Consider the following 21881-nt stretch of genomic DNA (forward strand, 5'->3'; position numbering starts at 1 on the left):
TGCTGTCTCTGCCATGTCTCGTGCATGATCCGTCCCCCCTGCTGTGATGTGATGACAAGGGCGCTTCACCTCTGCGGGCTTCTTCCCATAACCAGTAGCCCTGCTGTAATCCATTGAGAAGAAAGCACCAGACAAACCCATATAGAGGGCACTCTATAAAATACTGTCTACTCAGATCTGTCAAACTTCATGAAAAACAAAACTAAAAACTATCACAGGCCAGAGAGATTAAAGAGATATAAAAATCACTTGTAGGGATGCCTGGGTGGCTCAGTGGGTTAAGCCTCTGCCTTCGGCTCAGGTCATTATCCTGGGGTCCTGGGATCCAGTCCCGCATCCGGCTCCTTGCTCAGCGGGGAGCCTGTTTCTCTCTCTGCCTCTGCCTGCCTCTCTGCTTACTTGTGATCTCTCTCTCTGACAAATAAATAAATAAAATCTTAAAAAAAATCCCTTGCAATGTGGTAAGTGAGATCCTGGAACAGAAAAATGAAATTAGTGAAAAATCTAAGGAAATCAGAGATTCAGATTTTAATGAAAAGTATTAGACTTTAGTTAAGGTATCAGTGCCAGTTCATTAATTAAGCTATTATAACATAAATATGCCACTGTAAGGTCAGATGCTGGCAACAGGAGGAACTGGGTGAGGGGTATGTGAGAACTCTGTATCTTTGTAGCTTTTCTGTGAATATAAAACTATTCTAAAATTAAAGGTTTACTGAAATAAAAGTTCAGGCCTATTGCCAAGAGCAGGGCCTGCATTCCCTTGGTTTTATGTTGTACTCACAGAGCACTTCAAATCCTGCTGGACACAAGGAAGACACTTAAAACCCTTGGACGATGAGTAGATGAATACAGACGTGGAGACCATGAGCAAAGCATTCAGGTGTACGGGCTGACTCCAGAGGAAAAAGGGGGTGTGGGGAAGGTCGTGAGAGAACGTGGGGCAGGCTTGGTTAGCTTTAGTGAGGTGGACTCAGATCTGCTCCCCTGAAACGTAAGTTCCTTGAAGGCAGGAGCCTTGTCTGCCGCATGTGGAACTGTGCCTGGAACATAGTGACTATTCAGAAGTGTGTGGATGGGTGCGTGCCTGGGTACATGGGCAAGGAAGGTCCTGCTGGAACCCCAGTTGAACTCTAGAACTACTGTTGTCAAGTGGGGTTTGCATTTCTGTTTGCATTTCTGATGCATTGTGCTGGATTTGCATTTCTGTACGTGGTGATGACTGTGTTTGCCTCGGAGGCCCTCTGGAAGTCCTGCAGATGTCAGCTTCGGTTTTCAATGATCCTCATGTCATCTGCAGGCACCAAAGAGCTGGGTATAAGCTTAGATCCTTGAAGCACGTCTTGATGGTATCGACTGGTAGGTCTGCGGACACCCAGGGGGGAATGCCGTCTTCTCCTTACTCTGTTCTGGTGTCTGGTTACCCCCAGCAGGAGCTCCTCGCTCTGTGGGAATGGCTAGAGTTAGCAGGGCTTTCAGGCTTTCAGTATGGTCTCAGGTAGTGTGAAGAGATAGTTTAGAGGGATACTGGATTTTTCCTGTAAGCATCTCTTGACATTCTTCCTTAATGGTCCTAAATGCTCAATATATTTCTTTGCATATAAACTTGTTTATGAAAAAATTCACATTTGGGGAAAATGATGGAAAATCCTACCCAATTATGTACCCATTAATAGGAATAGAGCAAACTGGGTATTCGTATCAAACAATGTCCAAATATATAAAGTGAACAAAGGAATTCAGAACGGTGAGCTTAGTATGGAACTTTACTATATGTGGGCTGTCACACACAGGTGTTACAAATGCCTCACAAGAAACCGGTGAACAGAGGGGACTTCTGTGAAAGACGCACGGGAGGAAGGAGACTTCCACTCGACATATTTGGAGATTCAAAATTTTTTGAATTTTGTATATGGACAGCATATTCGAAATTAAAAATGAACTTTAAAAAATGATTCCAGAGGAAAAAAAAATTTGAGTTTTGACTAGAGGTTAGAATAATCTCTTTTTCTGATCTGTGCTTGAATTATCTCTGAGCCTTTTGCTTTGTGCAGGACCTGTCCTCGCATGTCCAGTAATGGGCAGGTAGACTATTCTGCCTGACAAGTCCTAGCTTTTAACGTCCTCATCAAATACGGCTTTCCAGGGAGTGGGAGAAGTACGCGGATGCATTGAAGAAAAGCAGTGTTCCTTGTCGCTCGTTTATTCTTAGGGAGGAATTAATTATAAAAATAAATCCTATAGTTATTTTGTAAATAGCACACTTGTATTATATTGTGGTTTTCTGTTAAAAAGCATTACTCTGGGGGCGCCTGGGTGGCTCAGTCATTGGGCGTCTGCCTTCGGCTCGGGTCATGGTCCCCGGGTCCTGGGATTGAGTCCCGAGTCGGGCTTCCTGCTCGGCGGGGAGTCTGCTTCTCCCTCTCCTAGGCCCCTGCTTGTGTTCCCTCTCTCACTGTGTCTCTCTCTGTCAAATAAAAAAAAAAAAAGTTAAAAAAAAAAGCATTACTCTGTTAAGTGTAAGGCATTTAAAAATCATCTCAAGCATTAATAATTAATCATACTGGGCGCCTGGGTGGCTCAGTGGGTTAAGCCGCTGCCTTCGGCTCGGGTCATGATCTCAGGGTCCTGGGATCGAGTCCCGTGTCAGGCTCTCTGCTCAGCAGGGAGCCTGCTTCCCTCTCTCTCTCTGCCTGCCTCTCTGTCTACTTGTGATCTCTCTCTCTGTCAAATAAATAAATAAATAAATAATCATACTAATACATCTGTAGGAGATTTCCCTTTGAATCAATTAACAAAAAAATCCCTCCAATAAATAACTGATCGATAATTTACTAGAGATAAATATTTCACTAAGATCACTTTCTGCTTTTAAGCAATTTTCTGTTCTCTCACACTCCAAAGCAATATGGTTTCAAATTCCAAAGGTAACTCCTTTCTTAGTTCTGAGGGAATTCATGTCCGAGATACATGTAAGCAAACTGAGTTATTTAAAACTAGAGAGCATTTAGGAGAAGATAAATTTCAATCACAATTCAGCTAACTTCAGGAGAAAGGATGTTCAGTGTCTTGCATAGATGTCACTAGTTAGATTTCACTACTAGGTTAAGCCAAATGTAAAACATTTAAGTTCAGCTGTCATTTATAAGGTTTCAATTTTTTTTAAAGATTTTATTTATTTATTTGACAGAGATTACAAGTAGGCAGAGAGGCAGGCAGAGAGAAAGGAAGGGAAGCAGGCTCCCCACTGAGCAGAGAGCCCAAAGCAGGGCTCGATCCCAGAACCCTGGGATCATGACCTGAGCTGAAGGTAGAGGCTTTAACCCACTGAGCTACACAGGCGCCCTCAGCTGTCATTTAAAAAAGAAAAAAAAAAAAAAAAAGCTTCACAGAGCAAGGATGGCAGATCTAAGAACAGCAGCAAGAGCGTCCCCTGGGTGTTTGCTGGAAATGCAGAAGTTCCGGGGCTGTCCCAGCTACCCACAGGCATCACAGGCTGCTTTAAATGAGAGTCTCAGGCGGGGATCACTATCCTGCTAAAGTCTGAGAAGCTCTGGACTAACCTTAACTATGTCCAGATTCAGGTTATACCCTTCAGTGAACGCCATGTAATCTTTAGCAATGAAGATAATATAATTTTTTTTTAAGATTTTATTTATTTATTTGACAGAGAGAGAGATCACAAGTAGGCAGAGAAGCAGGCAGAGAGAGAGGGGGAAGCAGGCTCCCTGCTGAGCAGAGAGCCCGATGCGGGGCTTGATCCCAGGACCCCGAGACCATGACCTGAGACCGTGACCTGAGCCGAAGGCAGAGGCTCAACCCACTAAGCCACTCAGGCGCCCCAAGATAATATAACTTCTTTGAGATGAGAGTTGCTTTATCAAAAAAGACTGTAACAGTCATTGTTCCCACCCTTCTCTTACTTGTGAAAACATCCTTCCTCTGAATTCATCCCCTCCATGCCTTCCTAGACCATCTATTACCCCTTCCAACAGGATGATCACCTCTTTTTCCACGGCTTCCTTCCCTTTCACCAATGACACAAAGGTCTCCCTCTAGCATAAACATACACATCCACACACATTTCCTCTCCACCATGCTAACGGCTCAGCTACAATCTTTTTTTTTCCCATCACTAAATTTCTCAAGAGCAGTCTGCAACCAGATAGCTGTCAGACCTGAATCCGTTCTCCCCAAGGCCCCAAGTATTTAACTGCTGGCTCCATAGGCCTGGTCTCTGTGACTTCCCCAGATCTATCAAGAGTGTATAAATTCTTTCTTTAGCACCATCATCTCCAGCATCTGCCTTCTTCCTCCTTTTGCTACTGGAGCACGGGCATTCCCCTGAAGGTCATCTCTTCTCTTTCTAACCCTATATCTTTGCTGTGTGTTCTCTCTCCCCAACTCCCTTCTGTTTCAAAGTTCACTTCCATGCAGCAAAGTTCCCAGTGTCTTCTTCAGCGCTGACCTCTCTAGAACTCCAGTAGTCTTGTATTGTTTCCATTCATTTAATATTTATGGAGAGTCTATGACATGCCACTGCACTGTGTTAGGCACTGGGAAACAAAGCAGACACAGTCCTGTCTCATGGAACTTACACCCCACGTGGTCATGTCAATACGAAGCAGTTAATACAAGTGAGATAGACACCAAGGAAAAGTAGAGTGAGCTGGGGAGGGGGGTGTACAATAATCCATCCCTTATCCACAGTTTCACTTTCCATGTGTTCAGCTACCTGTGGTCAGCCGTGGTCCAGAAGCAGATAATCTACTTTCTGACATAGCCTCAGAACGTCAATAGTAGCCTTAACCCTATGTCAGAACGCCCACACCATTCACCTCAAATCATCTCATCCATCACGTAGATACTTTATATCTCACATTATCACAAGAAGGGTGAGAACAGTATACTAAGATATTTTGAGAGAGGGAGAAAGACTACATTCACATAACTTGTTATACCATATATTGTTATACTTGTTCTATTTGATTGTAATTACTGTTAATCTCTTACTGTGCCTAATTTATAGATTAAATTTTATCATTGCTATGTATGTATGGGAAAAACATAGTATACATAGGGTTCAGTACTATCTAGTTTCAGGCATCCACTGGGGATCTTGGGATGTATACCCCGTGGATAAGGGAGACTACTGTATAACTGAATCTAGTTTAGGGAATAGGGTTACCAGATAAAATATAGGAGATCGAGTTAAAGCTGAATTTCAGATAAACAACAGATTCCTTTTAGTATACCTATGCCCCAAATATTGCATGGGATATACTTATACTAAAAATAATTTATCTGAAATTCAGTTTTAACTGGGCATGTTGTTTTTTTAAAAAATATTTTTATTTATTTGAGAGAGAGAGAGAGAGAGAAATAGGGAGAGAGAGAAAGAAAGAGCATGAGTTGTGGAGGGGGCAGACTCCCTGCTGAGCATGGAACCTAATGTGGGGCTCAATCCTAGGACCTGCAGATCATGACCTGAGCCGAATTCAGACACTTAACCAACCGACTGAGCCATCCAAGTGCCCCAGGCATTTTGTATTTTTATCTGCTACATCTGGCAACCCTACCAGGAAGGGATTGGTCAAATTGGTAAGGAAAGTCCTTAGGAATTGAGATAAAGGATGAGTAGGAATTAGTAAGCAAATAAGGGTGATAAGAGAGGGGAGACATTCCAGGAAGAAGAAGTAGTTGAGGCAAGAGTTTATAATGAGAGTTTCATGCTTTTCTGAATCTGAAAGAGGTATAACATGGTTGGTTCATGAAGAAGGGGAGTACTGGGAATTAATCTAGTGAGGAGAAACCAGATCTTGCAATGCCTGCATCATGGTAAGGATTCTGGAGTACCCTAAAGACAATAGGAAACCATTTAAAGATTTCAAGCAGAGGAGAAAATGGACCTAAAATGGACCAATGTGGTGGTGTTGATTTTTTTTTTTTTCCCCATACCACCAAGAAGCAATCCTCTGAAATCAGCAGGATGTACAAGTCTACTCAATTCTGACACTACTGCATCAGATAGGGTCCTATTCCACAGGTTAAGGGTCTATCCCCACAAGATTGCCTCCCTACCCCGACTTCTTCTGACAAACCAGCTGTAGTTGGGAGGTTTCCTTGACCCCCTCCCCACTGGGTTCAATTAATTTGCTAAAGCAGCTCACAGAACTCAGTGAAAAATTTCACTAACAAGATTACCAGTTTATTATGAAAAACTGTAACTCAGGAAAAGACAGATGGAAGAGATGCTTAGGGCAAGGTATATGGGAAGTGGTGCCTCTCTTCCCCAATCGCCATGTGTTTACCAACCCAGAAGATCTCCGAATCACCTTTTGAATTTTTATGGAGGCTTTATTACATAGGCCTGACTAAGCCGTTGGTGACTGTAGACTGATTCCATCTCCAGCCCCTCTCTCCTCCCTGGAACTTAAGAGAGGTAGGGCTGAAAGTTCCAACCCTCTAATCACATGGTTGGTTCTCTTGACAACCAACCCCCATCCTTAGGTGTGGCTGCCTCATGCAACAAAAGACACCTTTATGGCTGTCATCACTTAGGAAATTCCAAGGGTTTCAGGAGCTCTGCACCAGAAACAGGAAGACCAAGCATGTATTTCTTATAATAAATCACAATACCACAGGACCAGAGCCAAAGTTTTCAATGATCTTTCTAGCTACCACACGAAGAAAGGAATTGAAGGGGGCAAGAGGGTATGTGGGAACTCCATTTGAGGCTACTGTGATAGTCCAGACATGTTAGTGACTTGATCATGGCAGCTTTCTCTCACCGGTCCCCAGACTCAGCCTGTTCTAACCCTCCCAACACACTGCCACCAGCATCATCACCTCAAAATTTGCTCTGAACATATGCTCTACTAAAAATATTGGGGCACCTGGGTGGCTCAGTGGGTTAGGCCTCTGCCTTTGGCTTGGGTGGTGATCTCAGGGCCCTGGGATTGAGCCCTGCATCAGGCTCTATGCTCAGCAGGGAGCATACTTCTCCCTCTATCTCTGCCTGCCTCTCTGCCTACTTGTGATCTCTCTCTCTGTGTCAAATAAATAAATAAAATCTTAAAAAAAAAAATTCAGTAGCTCTTATAGCACATCAAAAACAATCTCATCTCCGTAGCATGGTACACAAGGCTTTGTCTAACCTTGTCAGAGCAGAACATATCTTTCCTGTCTTATCTTTCCCTCTTTCCTGCAAGTGACAGGTTCCAGCCCAGTTGGCTGTTTTCTCTGAGCTTTTATCATGTGGCTCTACCTGACTCACTGTCACTTTCTTTCCCTCTCTTCCCAATTTCATTTTTTTTTTTTTTTAAGATGTATTGGAGGGGTGCCTGGGTGGCTCAGTGGCTTGAGCCTCTGCCTTCAGCTCAGGTCATGATCTCAGGGTCCTGGGATCGAGTCCCTCATTGGGCTCTCTGCTCAGCAGGGAGCCTGCTTCCTCCTCTCTCTCTGCCTGTCCCTCTGCTTACTTGTGATCTCTGTCTGTCAAATAAATAAATAAAATCTTTAAAAAAAAAAGATTTTATTTATTTATTTGACAGACAGAGATCATAAGTAGGCAGAGAGACGGAAGGGAGCGGCTCCCTGCTGAGCAAAGAGCCCAATATGGGGCTTGATCCCAGAACTCTGGGAGTCATGACCTGAGCCGAAGGCAGTGGCTTTAACCCACTGAGCCACCCAGGTGCCCCAATAAATAAAATCTTTTAAAAAATATTTATTGGAGAGAGAGAGAGAGAATCTCAAGCAGACTCCCTGATGAGTGTGGAGCCTGAGGCAGGGCTTGACCCCACAACCCTGAGATCAAGACCTGAACTGAAATCAAGAATTAGGTGCTTAACTGACTGAGCCACCCATGCACCCCGCTTTCCAATTTCTTAGAGAAAGAATTTCCTTTTAAGCTCCAGGTCAAAAGTCTTCTTAGTGAAGGTTTTAATAACCTACTCAGATGTTACAGAAACGCATGCATTCATGTTTAATAAGGCCTTGTCATGTGTCAGGCACTTAGAGGTATGAAGCTTACATTCTGTTGTGAGAAAGCCAAGACTACTGTAGCAAGTGGATCCTGGGCCCGTTCTGCCTGGGTTTAAATCTGGGCTCTAATACTCACCTCATAATGTTAGTAAATTTACTTAAACTATCCCATGCCTCAGTTTCTCCGTGGGGATACTATCAGTTAACTATCTCCTAGAGCTTTGAAATTAAATGAGCTAATTTTTGAAACAGTCTCTGGGACACTGTAAACATTCAGTAACTATAAACTACATAGCCATATATACACGGAGTCCCTAAAGGAATGAATTTGCCATAGTCGGAGGACAAGAGGGGCTAGGAGGTCAATATAGACATAATAAAATAGCAAAGGCTGAGTGATGAGGTCAGAAGCAGGGACCAGATCTAGCAGAATTTGGTAAGGATTTTAGATCTATTTTGTGTAGCATAGAAAAACAATGGGACATTCTGATCAAGGAATGGCCATGATGTCACTCATGTTTCGAGAAGGTCGTTATACTTTGAAGACTGAAAAAGAGCAAGAATGGAAGCGATGAGACCAGATGGGAGGCTCTGCTGTAGTCCAAGTGAGATGACAGGTGCCTAGACTTTGGTGCTAATGGTGGAAGTGGTAAGAAATAAATATATCCAGGGTATATTTTAAGGTAGACTCACTAGGACTTGCTGATAGATATATATATGAAGAGGAGAAAGGAAGTAAAAATATAGGTTATAGGCTTTGGGGCTGGGCAGTGTTTATTAAGATGGGAAAGAGTGGGAGAGGTACAGGTTGAGGGGAAAGTCAGAAGTTTTGCTTTGACCAAATAAAATTTTGTCTATGACACATCTAAAATGGGTGTCAAGCAGGTGGCTGGATGTTAAGTCTGGAGCTCATGGGAGAAGTTAATATGGGAGAGAACATGGATGGTGTCAAAAACCATGGGATGAGCTCATTATTGACTGTAGCTAGAGAAGAGGACCAAAGCTTGAGCCCTGAGACATTTCAACACAGAGGTCAAGAAGAATCATCAAAGGAAACCGAGAAAGGGGCTGAGGTAGGAGGAAAACCAGGAGGGGGTGGTGTCCAATGAAGAAAGTGTCTCAAGAATTAAGGTGTAATCAACAACTGCCACATGCTTCTGAGAGGTCCTGCAGGATTACCATCCGGTTAGCTCCACGTACATCAGTGTTCTCAGCTCTGTTTTCTCATAGTGCTTTATTTGTACCTTTCTCGTTGCAATTTCCAACTATTATGTTCTATTGTTATTTTTGTCTTCTCTTCTCTTAAAGGTTCCTTAAGATCAGACACCATGTCTGATTCCTCCCAGAACATTCATGACCTTATTTACTCAGTGTTTGAATAGATGAATGAATTATGTGAAATTATAGAAAATCTGGGAGAATACACTAATACAGAATTAGCAATTAAAAACTGGTTTTAATGAGATGTCCTAAATGTTCTTAAAAACTACCATGTGGGCTTTGGTCTGCCTAAAATGAAAGATATCTACCATACATCTGGGTTGGACTATTGCTAATCACAACTTATCTGAGATTTCTATTTTTTTTTAAAACTCTAACGGTACAGCCCAAAAGTAACTTAACTTTTTATTTGCTCCACATGATCTTTGTATGTATGTGTATACACACACACACACACAGACTTGGCTATCTCTCTGCTAAAGTCGGTTCCAATGGATACCTTCAGAGGTCTTTCTCTGTCACACCTGAATATTAGCATCATCACAGTAGATCAGGGATCTCAGGATAAATTGATAATTTATATTACATGATAATTCATTTCAGAACCACGACAAAAGGAGCTAAAGAAATATGGGCACTAGGGATGACCAAGTGCTTAAGGACGTGTGGTTGAGAAGGCATACCCAGAAAAAGGCCAGCAGTCAGGGGATGAAATTCTTTCCTAGGCCTGCACAAAATGGATCAGATACAGTTAATAGGTCACTGATAGGTTACTCTCTCTGGAAAAGAAAGCTAAAAACCAACAGTTCTGAGGAATAAAAATATCAACAGCTAAGTTAATGGACGTAAGCTTTCAGCAACTTGTTATTTGGAAAATGTCCCCTAGACAACACAAAAAGACAGTTACCCATCCCACACAAGTACAGTATCCCCCTAGAAATCATAAGTGCCCTCCACATGCCAGGGCAACCTATCCCTGGAGCCAGCTTTCTCTGCTTGGCCCGAGGCATTCCCTTTGGGACTGGTAGTGATTATTTTCCTAGAAGGCCACATTTCAGCTCCGTGTCTCTTTTGGCTAGCTTTATGGTGGCTCCTTGAGAGCCATTACTCACCTCTGATTCCGACTTAACTCATACCTCGGAACCGAGAAGTGTCTTCTCCAATCTACTGACCACTTACCTTAGTTTTTATATTTGAACATTTTGTAAAGAGACTTACAGTTCCCAGCCCTTTTACTAAATCGAACTCTGAATGCGTCCTGCCAAATTATAGCACCGCTGAGCAGCTGACCACCCACCCAGTCCTGACACTATGAATTCCCAGCTACTGCATTCTCTCCCTGCACATACTTCGGCATGTAGTAGATACTCACGACGCACTTGCTCACAATTTTAAGAGCGACACTGACAAAAGGGGGCATATCTGTAGGAAGGAACGAACAGACTAGCGACATTTTGTTTGTGGAGTCAGAAGCTTCGGAGCTTCTTTCAAACAGAATAGGAGGAATAAGCCTTCTGTTATAAAGTCTTGATCATCATGACCTAGTGATTCAACGTAGCATTTTCAAACTCGTTGGTACGGTGAAAAAAGTTTGGGAAATGCTGGATCACTCAGTCTCATAACCTTACAACTTCTCAGTGCCTTTCGTATGGCAACGTGCTCTGGACTCTGAAAGGGAGACATGTCCCACAGCTTTTTCCTCAACAAGTATTTTGTACAGTCTGTTGTTTCAGGTACAGTGCTGGGTTTTGGGAATACGATACTGGGCCAGACAGACCTGGTCTCTGCTCTTATGGAGTTCATGCTCACTGTGAGAAACAAATTTCACACAGATATTATAAAGCACAGTAAATGTTATGGGGGGCGGGGAAAGGCAGCATTTTCTAAGTAACACTCTCTAAAGCAGGCAGACATCTTCTTTCACTCAATATGAAAGCTAGGAAGCCATATATTTCTCTTAAAGCTTTTCATGAACAGGGTCCTAACAGTCTACCTTGCTCCCAGGTCTAACACATTCTCCTTGCTAAAAATGTATTACATTTTCAGAAGTGAAGAATAGAGGCAAAAGCAAGACACAAACCACTCATCTATGAAAAGGTCAAAATTAATAAATAGGTCCAGATGCTTGATGAGAATAGCTCCAGCTTTAGGGGCTGCTTAAATTAGAGTGATGTAGAAACAGAAGCTGTGTCCTGTGGTCTACTCTGCGACTAAAATGAATGTGGACTGACGCAAGGATCTGATCCACAGTGGTTCCTACTGAAAGTAGCTGGTTTGAGTCAGCAAGTCTTCACAGTAATGCAAACCCGAACCAACTGTACTTTGTATGTTGATTTCTAAACAACTAGGTTCTTCCTATTTTTATAGTGGGTATTTTTGGCAGAAAAACACCATACTGATTTTAAAGTATCATTAAATAATCCCGAGTTAATTTTTTCTTCTTTTATGTTCATTTGCAAAGCACAACTATGTATTTATTAGATACTCTGCTAAGAACCAGGGAAAACAAAGAGGAAAACAGCCTGGTTGTGTTTTATTCATCCTTGTGGAGTGGGGGTGGGGAACGCTACAGAAGGAAAGCCAGATCCATCACTTTCCAAAAAATCAGTGGTTATGTCAAAGTATACGGACATTCCTAAATCTTCAGATCTGTCTTATTCTCACTGTGGATCATTCTCACACGTTCTGAGTAAAGAGCAGTTCAGTTAAACTTAAAAACCTAAACACTTAATGAACACGTTAAAGAATCTAAAGATTGAGTCCTTTTACACTCTAAAGGTGACTATGCTTACTAGATTCCACAATAGTATTACTTTTGCTAATTGGTATATAGAATCACGACTCTGTGGGATGCCTGGGTGGCACAGTCCATTAAGCATCTGACCTGATTTTAGCTCAGGTCATGATCTCAGGGTTAGAGATGGAGCCCTGCATTGGGGTCAGCACTCAATGGGGAGTCTGCTTGAGGTTCTCTCTCCCTCTACCCCTTGCCCCTGCTGCGTGCCCCCACACACTATAATAAATAAATCTTACAAAAAAAAAAAAAAGAGTCAGACTTGTAATTCACATTTGAGAGAACGTAAAGGGTTCTTCAGTCAAATAAAGCTACATGGTAAATGAATTTTTGTAATCATAAAGTGTCATTCAATCTCAAATTATCTGAAAAGAGGCATGCTTCTCTCCTTCCCAAGACCCCTGTGGGTAATTTTTAATAGTCTCAGACCAGGATGGGGATAAATTTGGAAAACACTTAGGAGGACGGATGAACACAAGAGAGACAGGTAAGTATTCTGATTTGATTCCATCCCACTGACTATGAATGGGATTGACTACAAATCCCATCACAGTTGATTTTTTCCTATCATACACCAAGAGTCTACACTTCTATTTCAACAATAGTAGCACATACAGTAGGAAACCCAGCTTACCTCAGACCTAAATATCAACAGTACGATAAATAAAAAGTGAGACTGTCATTCTTTGGCATGACCCACATAAACCAAGTTTCTGAAAATGGAAAAAAATAAGTTATCTCATACAGCCTATAAAAAACAAACACACCCTAGAAAGATTGCCAATTAAAGTTACTACCATTCAAAATCAAATCTTGTTTGTTGTTTTCTTAGCAAATGACCAATCCCTTTCTAGTCTACATTTGAGTGGGGCAGGGGAGGGGAGGAGGAGACCAAGCAGGACTAATGCATTTGTTGGTTCACCTTTGGCTGACATCACCACACTAGAGCATGGGAGGGCAACTTTGTTTAATTATGAGCAGGCTCCTTTGGGTCTCTAGATACATAAAGTGCTTGTCAATTCAACTCTATCCATCGTCAGAATTTAGGTCATCCAAATGAAAGACAACACTATGATGGACAAGCAATTATTTACTTTATTTAGGCTGAATTTATACCTTCCTAGTTAACAATGCCAGTAGTTTTAAAACATATTTTCATTTTCTTAGGGGGAGTCACTACCAAGAGTGAGTTATGAACAGGTATATAGAGGTCTGTGGCCCTCTCCAGTTTTCTTTCAAATGTTCTTCCTTACACCTTGCATCTTTCACTTGAGAAAATTTTAGACAAGCATGAGACTAAGGAAAGTTAAATCAATTCCCCAGTAAGTAACTGGCTTTATATAAATTTCATTTCCAACTCCTGGAAATAATGACAGACAAATTTTTAAAAAAAATTTTTTAATAAACCATAAAATTTAAATATTCAAATAAAAAGAAACAAAAATAGATTATTTAAGTCCGCACTAATTTCTGTGTTTATTTTTCCTCTGGGGATTGGGGCTTGACTTACCTGGGAAGAGAGCAGAGTAATACAGTTATGATGCTGGTGTAATAATGAACAAGTAACAACGGGCAATGGCTTGAATAAAATTTGCTCTCAAATCTGGAAGTAAAGATCAGCAGCTCGCTTGAGCCCACTGCGGAAACCTCAAACTAGTCTTGTCTGTGGAAAACTACTATGGCTTACCGTTCTTACCACACTTTCTTCTTCACAGCTTAGCACTCCCTGGCATTTTGATCCTTTTTGTTCACTGAAGCTCACTTCAGTCTGTCAAAACATCAAGAGGGAAAACCCCCAAACTGAATAGACGAATAAACACTTTTAATGTGAACAATCATATTCAGATCAACCTCTTTTGAAAAAATACAAGTCAGTGGGTTTTTTGTCCTTAAGTAACTCAAATATTGTTATTTTTTTTTTTTTTGCCTTTACTAAAATGGCACTTTCCATTTTATTGACACTTGACAATGTCAAATTTTCTCACGTGGGTATCCTGTTTTTCTTTTCGATTGAGGTTTATTCATTCCATTCCAGAATATCTGCTCTTTGCCTAACTTTATCTCATTCTGTGAATAAATGCACTATTATTAATCAGTGGAAATCACAAAAGGAAAAAGGAAGCAGTGAGCACTAGCTGGCTCACGCTTGAACATTCGTACACTTTTTATAAGAAAAACATTCATGTTTATTATGGAATCTAAAACCATTATCAGATACTACTACATCTTTTAGCATATTCAAATGGGCCGACAGTCCATGTGGACAGCAAGCTCACAAGAAACAGTGCGATGCACAAATATGTTTGGCTGGTCGAATCCCAGCAGCGTGGTAATAAAGTGCAGCAAAAATTTCCTTACACTGAATAAGAACTCCAGGAACTTCTGAATATTTTTGGTAAAGTTGAGGAAAAGCTACTACAGTCAGGAGATTGGTAATCTTTAGACTTCAAAGACCGGCTGCCAGGGGCCACAGTGAAATATTACACCAGAAGCCAATGAAAAACACTAGCTTGGAAAGGACTGGGTTTTTTCCAGAAGAGCAGAATTATCTTATATGGATGGTTAGCATACTATGATTTGACAGGCTTACAGTGATAAAACAGCAAAGATAAAGGATAACATTTAGCATGTAAAGAACATAGATTTAAAAAATCGGCAGCAAGAAATTCGACGACGGCTCCTGAGACAAGTTATCCTACGTCCTCTATCTACTCCATGTCAATGATGACCCACCTGAATGGCAACAGAGAGTAAAAACCGTGATCTACTACTGTATGTGAGTCAAAAGTACTGGAAAAGTGACAAAATCGTATGTTATTAAATGACAAAACATATTTAGAGGCTTTATTTAAAAATCTCTCACTGTTCATTATCAAAGTTACAAGATTGTTTGCATACCAATAGACAGACTGTAAACATAGGAAATTTTCATTAAGGAAAGATGGGTTTACTGTAATTGGATCTTTTACAAAAAATTACTCCAAGTTATTGATAACAGAATTTCTCTTTTACTTTCTTAAGTCTAATTCTCTAGAAAATTAAACCAATGTTTCCACTCCCTCGAGCTCAAGTTCAATCATGGTCACCTTAGGAAATACCCCTGTTTATTTGTTAATCAGAAATACAAATCGAGTGGCACATATTTCCATTTTCTTCTTAGGCCAAAGGTTTCGGCTTCATTATATTTTACAAGAAAACAGAAGACTTGCAGTGGTCCTGTGAAGTCTTTCATGTCGCAGCTGAGGTTTAATGACGGCAGTGGAGGAAAGCAGTGGTGATGCAGAGTAAGACCAGCCCAAGTGCCCTTATCTGACATGGAATCATCTTCCTGTTTGGCTTGCAGTAGTGTTTCTGGTCAGGTTGCCTCCACCACACCTGATTGAAGCAGAAGGGTGACATGCTCTGGTAAATCCTGTTTAGGGGTGATTCCGCTGAGGCAGAGAGTTGATCCTTCAGTCTGTCGGCTGCGGGATGATACTAATATGAAGAAAATTATCCGGGTAGCTCAGATGTTCACTCAGCCACTGCAGAGGTGTTTCCAACATTGGCTCAATTCCATGAATCATCACCTGATTCTTTTTCTCTCCATCTATTCCAGGAAAGAAATCCAACAATAATCAGGAAGGGTCAAGACAGAAGAAAAAACAATCTGTTGCCTTTTGAGAATCCTTGGTGAGGTAGATGGGCTTAACAGCTTTAACAGGTTAAACCTGGTCTGTCTCCTGAGCAGGAAATGTGGACATGGAGAAAGTTCAAATGTTGCAATATGTATCACCCAAAACAGAAACCTGAGGGTTGCAATGAATTCTGATAAAAATTCTGTTGCTATATGTGAAAGTATTCATTCTTTCTTAATTACTGTGCTTACCTAAGATTGACGTTAATGAAACTATAGTGAAGAAAACAGCCCATTGTACCCACTGACCAAAATTTATTTTAGTTACACATTAAAAACTGTACTATATGGTTATTAAATATGGCAGGTGTATGAAGTAGGTCAATACATATTTAAAATATGTAAAATAGAAATATGGCTAGAAATCATCAAGAATAAGATCAATGTTTGGGAAGATGTTTAACGAAACAGATGGGAGCAGCCCTAGGTTAATTTTCAATCAAATTGTTCAAATATGTATCAAAGTTTTAGAGACAGGGAGTTACAGCTCTAATAAGAAGGAACTAAGAGTCTGACTCAGGATTCCTATTTTAGAGTCATGAAAAGGGATTTTTGTTAACACCCATTTGCTAATTAAAAGTGTGCTGCAATTCACACTTTTCTTTCAAATTCAAAATTTTCCACAGATTTAAGGTGCCCTGTGTGTCTTTCATGATTCTGATACGATGTACTGACAACTTGTATGGTAAACAGCAGTTCCCTCCTAATCATTTCCTTGGTTGTTATAGGAAAACAAAGAAAGCAAAACCAAATTCCCTTTTTGAAAGCAAAACAAAACAGAACCTTCAAGAACTCTGTGTCACTCATCTGGCACACTTCTTGGTTTGTCTCTGTTAATCTCTCCAAAATACAATGTCTAAACCTCTCAGCTTCCTGGAGACAAGAGTCAAGGAAACAAGGAGCTCATGGAACTGTATGAGAGGGAAATACCCTCTTTCCCCCCTTTCTGCTCTGTTCATCCCTAGTACTCTCACATCCAGGCAAAGTGGACTGATGAGGTCTGAGGATAATGGTGTAGCAGACACCTGAAACAAGAGACCCTTTTAAAGAAATATTTAAACTCCCCCTTAGAAGTAGCACAGGTCCTGGGAGGTGACAGTCAACAGACTGACCATAAAAGAATACACAAAAACACTAGAGAGAATTCATAAAATGATGCCAAATATACAAAGCTAACAAACACACTCTTGACCCCAAACATAGGCGAGCAGAAGTTCCAAAACAAACTCCTGAATCACTGCCATACTTGAAAGCAATTTTGGAAAAAGACATCGCCTCCTAATGCTTCTCACTTAAAAAAATGCTTTCATGTTTTGATTTTTCTGATAATCTTTGTTGAATCCACACATACTTTTTACACAGCTGCAATCACTGTTAATACAATGACTAATTTTCATAATGATGGGAATCATCTATAAATAAAAGATTTAGCAATATACAGAAGACTACAGAAAGCATGGTATTAGTACTCTGAGAATATTTTAAATTGTTGGTATTCAAATGGACAAACCCTCAGCTATCTGGAATGATTCATTCTTTGTAAGTTCTAGATTGCCAAGGTTTCAGTGCATTAAATCTTTCTTAGAATATTTGAAAACATTTCCGGTATAGTTCTCTTCTTATTCTTATGTATATTTCTTTGAAATATTTTAATATTCTCAGAATCTTCCTCCTACTTAGCACTGAGTCAAAAAATGAAAGAGCAATAGTATAAGAGTTCCTTATCTATAAAATTTTTCCTTAAGCCAGAGCTACTTTTGGATGCCATGAAACAGAGTATGAGAAACAAGTCTCAATTCAAGATCCAAAATGTTGTCCTTAAGCAGTACTTAAATGTGGGAGCAAATACAATATGGCATACAATCCACTCATGCACAGTGTGTTTGAAAGGTAAACCCTGTTATGGAAGGATCGCTGGGATTCTGAGTTGTACAACATAAGGTGGAGAACATAAGCACTATTCCAAACCTTATAAAACAAGCCTAATAAATCACGTTCTCAGAGCCCTAATAGGCAGCACAGACTCTCTGGTTTAAACTGGGGCCACTTTCAATATGTAACATAAAAGTGTCACTAACTAAACCTTGACAACTATGGAAATGCATCTAGGACTATCATATTACCCAATACAACAGTTTAAGATCTTGAATATATATTTTGTCACTGCCTCCATTTATCCAAATACTTCAACTGCGTACAGTGATCTTTCTTGTTTTCAAACTTCCCCCATCAACACAACTGCCACCAGAGGAATACTCAGAATGGAATAGCAGTTCCCTTGGAACTCTTAACTGAAGTTTCCCTCTCATCCATCACTATAACCCCAGCGCTGAGCATGGTGCCGAACACCTAGTAAATAGTTAATAAATGTTTTTATTGGATAAAACATTTTTGTTAAATGTTTGGATAATCTTGTTGCTGGCAGAAGGCACTACCAAAATTAATGTGTAGAGAACAGTTTCTGATGGTTGGCACTACTAAGTAGAAGAGCTCTACCTATAAAGGCTGTTTTGGTTATTAAGATAATAAAAAGTCAAAAAGTTTCCAGATAAGCCAAGAAGCATATATGCTATCACCTGAACTCATGCTACCATAAAGGACAACAGAGCATGACTAGACGTTTTGGTAATAACAGAACTAATGAAACGAAGCAGTGAAAAATTAGCAAGATGTTTCTTGTTTTCCTAACAGTAGAAAGGAAACACTTATGACATTGTTAAAGTAAATTGTGTTTTTGGTAAATATGTTTTCATGTTTCAAAATGGGAATCTAGAATTTAATATTTGGGAATAAGAAATATCTCACTACAAAGCAAATGACTCAGGCGAAAAATGTTACACCACAACTCACCCACTCAGATTTTTTAAAAAAGTAGTCTGATGCTTTAAAAGTAGGTAAACATTTGAAACAGTAATCAAGTGAACTAGTTCTATACGAAATTCTCTCATACAGAGCACTTTAGGGGGGTAACTCTGATTCTGATATAATTTCAAACTTCTGGAAAAGTTCCAAGAGTAGTACAAGGAATTCCTCTTCACCCAGATTTATCAACTGCTTACATTTTGCCCATCTGCCTTATCGTTCTGTATGCATATGATTATTTTCTGAATCACTTGAAAGTAAGTTAGAAATACTGAGCCCTTTCCCCCTACATGTTAGTGTGTACTTGCTAATAAAGATATTCTTTTACATAACCATGATATAGTCATCAAAATAAAAAAATTAACTTATATAATACTGTGTAATCACTTCAAATTTTATCAACTATCCTAATTATTTTACTCACCGATCTAGAATCCAGTCCAGGAATCAAAGATGCATTTAATAGTGGATAGATTTTGCCTTTTTTAACCTTGACAATTTTTGAAAAGCACATGTTATTTTTTTGTAAAATGTCCACGTAGCAATTTTTAAACCTAATTATTTTAATTCACCTTGTAAATATAAGGACAGTCATTCATAAATACTTTGGGTTTGTAAATTAAGGAAAAGGACAAAATAAAATCAGAGACACTATTTTCATTAGGTAGAGGAGGAATTCAATTCATTTAAGAGTTAGATATTAAACCCCAAAAGATCATATATCAACTCAAAAAATATAATAAAATTTCATTTCTTATATTTATCTTACTTATAAATCTAAGGGTTATAAAAGATAAAAATGTAAATATATCATATAATTTTATATTATCATCAATAGCCTAATAAAAACAAACCCAATTCTTAATTGGCATCTACTTTAAAGTGAACATTTTTAGAGTTTTGTGACATTTTAAGAAAAATACATTTAGACAGATGTTGGTTGAATTATATATGGCAGCAAAAAGAAAATGTGCATTAGCCACACAAGTCATTAATGAAAATTATGAACTTAAAACAATGGTAACTTCTTATGCATATATAAAAAAATTATGCCTATACACAGTGTGTATATATACAAAATATACACCATGAATATAATGATATACCGAATATAAACGAGACATGAGGGCACCTGGGTGGCTCAGTTGGTTGAGTGTCCAACTCTCGACTTTTGGCTCAGGTCATGATCTCAAGAGTTGTGAGACTGAGCCGCAGGTGTCAAGCTCCATGCTGGGAGTATGGAGCCTCTTTGGGATTCTCTCTCTCCCTCTCCTTGACCCCAAAATAAATAAAATTTTAAAAATAATAAAAAGAGTAAAAAATATATATAAATGAGCCTGAAAGGAATGAGGGCCAACACTGCACTGTTGGTTAAGGAGGTGCTACTGGAAGATGACCCCGGAGGCGGCAAGCTGAATTCCTGGTCAGGTCATGAAGGGCTCTGAGCAGGCCTCAGATCTCTTTCCGGGGGTCTCCTTACCCATAAAATGAAGGAGTCTCTGTAGATCCACGGTTTGCACACTGTCTGATGATCAGAATCATTTGGGAGATTTAAAAATCTATATATAAGCTGGGACCCGCTCCAGACCTTCTGAATCAAACTCTGGGATAAATATTCCCTTAAATAAATCTTATGATAATAAGGGTGTAGAATTTTTCCTTCAACAAAATCTTATGCAGAAAGTCACCATATAATACAGGGGAGGATGGGGGTGGCTTTGGTTGATGTGGGATTGCGCGTCTCCCAAGCCCTGCTGCTTGCTGACTTACAAGCCATGGTTAATTCCTGATATGACTCCATGGGTCAGTTTGTAAACCATGTTCTAGAATTGAGGATCATGAGGATCATGAGGTCTTAGAGCTCTCGTCTTTTATGCTTAAATAGCAATAGTTCTTTCAGGTTCAAATTAGCATAATTCACTAGTTTTGAATTCTTAGGCAAATCACTTAATCTTCTGAGTCTCAGTTTCCTCCCCTCATACTGTGAATAAAGAATTCTAGGGATGTCTGGGTGGCTCAGTTGGTTAAGTGTCTGCTTTCGGCTCAGGTCATGATCCCAAGGTCCTGGGTTTGAGTCCCACCCACATCAGGCTCCGTGCTCAGCAGGGAGCCTGCTTCTCCCTCTGCCTGCTGTTCCCTCTGACAAATAAATAAATAAAATCTTTAAAAAAATTTTTAAATTAAAAAAAAAAAAAAAAAGAATTCTAATCTCCAGGGTGGCATGGAGATTAAGTGGGATATCCAAGGAGAACACTCAGCACACAGTCTAATACAAGGCTTGGACCTAGTAGATACCCAGTGAAATTAGGGACTTTTTTTCCCACTTCTCCCTCCTGCTCACTCCCTAAAAACACAAGAATGTTGAAAATTTTATAAAGTAAAGCCAAAAGACTAGTTTTTCAAAGATCATGGTTAATAACAAGAAGTAAACACTCATTGTAATTCTTTCCTGTATAAAAAGTTATGGTAATAAGGTAATTTTTTTAGTACTAAGATGTACCAAAAGATACATAAAAACCATGAATCCAATTATGTGATTAGCATGCAAAGGGCTGTGAGAATTTGGTCTAATGCAAATATACACTCTGCATTATTCAAGTCCCATTATTATGTAGTGTGGCACATAAATTTTACGAATACGGTAAAAAAAAAAACAAAAAAGAAAAATGACAACAAAAATGCAAAAACTCAATTATTATGCAAACAGAATGAATGACAGTTTAAAAAATTCCTTAAGTACTGTTAACCCTCTGAATTAAATTAGTAGTGCTCTCAAGGTATATATTTAGTCAAGATATATATAGATATAGGTATAGATATAGATATAGATATATCACTGACAAGTCAAATGAGCCCTACTGTACTACTGTTATGTTATTTAGTAGATTTTAGGTAATGTTCTTATTTTTTTCTTTAAAGAGGAGAACATTCAAATAAGGGGAAAAAACTTCGAAAATCTTTGTTATACATCTAAAAATATATCATTATTTGAGAACTGACCATATAGGAGGAATCTGCCTTTTAGAGATTTCTATTAGCAATGGCTCAAATCCTCCCCATCTCGATCTACATTTTAGTCTTTATTTTTTGGCTAATTTTCAATATGGAATAGGACCTAAATGTCTTTAAAAATAGGTTAGCTGAGATTCTAGAGAGATGCATGTGTTTCAATTTTACTTTTAATTAGTAATACTAAATATGTGAAATCTCCTTGAATTTAAAGGAAGCTAAAGAAATGGATGGTGTATCTTCAAAGATAAATGCTTTAATCAGAAAATTTCAGTCTAATTAATCTTTTTAGCACATACCTGTAAAGATGGAATAGTAGAAATCTAAGGCTAAATG

The 21881-nt window shown here is 39.5% G+C and overlaps 1 protein-coding gene across 5 annotated transcripts in view; it reads right to left on the bottom strand.

Annotated features, from left to right (window-relative positions):
- Nucleotides 1-14808: 14808 nt before the first annotated feature.
- Nucleotides 14809-21881, bottom strand: part of ATG5 (autophagy related 5) — a 129185-nt gene continuing 122112 nt past the window's right edge. For all 5 annotated transcript variants that reach the window (XM_047734006.1, XM_047734007.1, XM_047734008.1 and 2 more), the window contains one exon: nt 14809-15587. In XM_047734006.1, coding sequence (XP_047589962.1) covers nt 15451-15587 — 137 coding nt within the window. In that variant the 3' untranslated portion in view covers nt 14809-15450. The remainder of the gene's footprint in view (nt 15588-21881) is intronic.

The sequence above is a fragment of the Lutra lutra genome, chromosome 6 (genome assembly GCF_902655055.1).
Source record: "Lutra lutra chromosome 6, mLutLut1.2, whole genome shotgun sequence".
In the NCBI taxonomy this organism is placed as follows: Eukaryota; Metazoa; Chordata; class Mammalia; order Carnivora; family Mustelidae; genus Lutra; species Lutra lutra.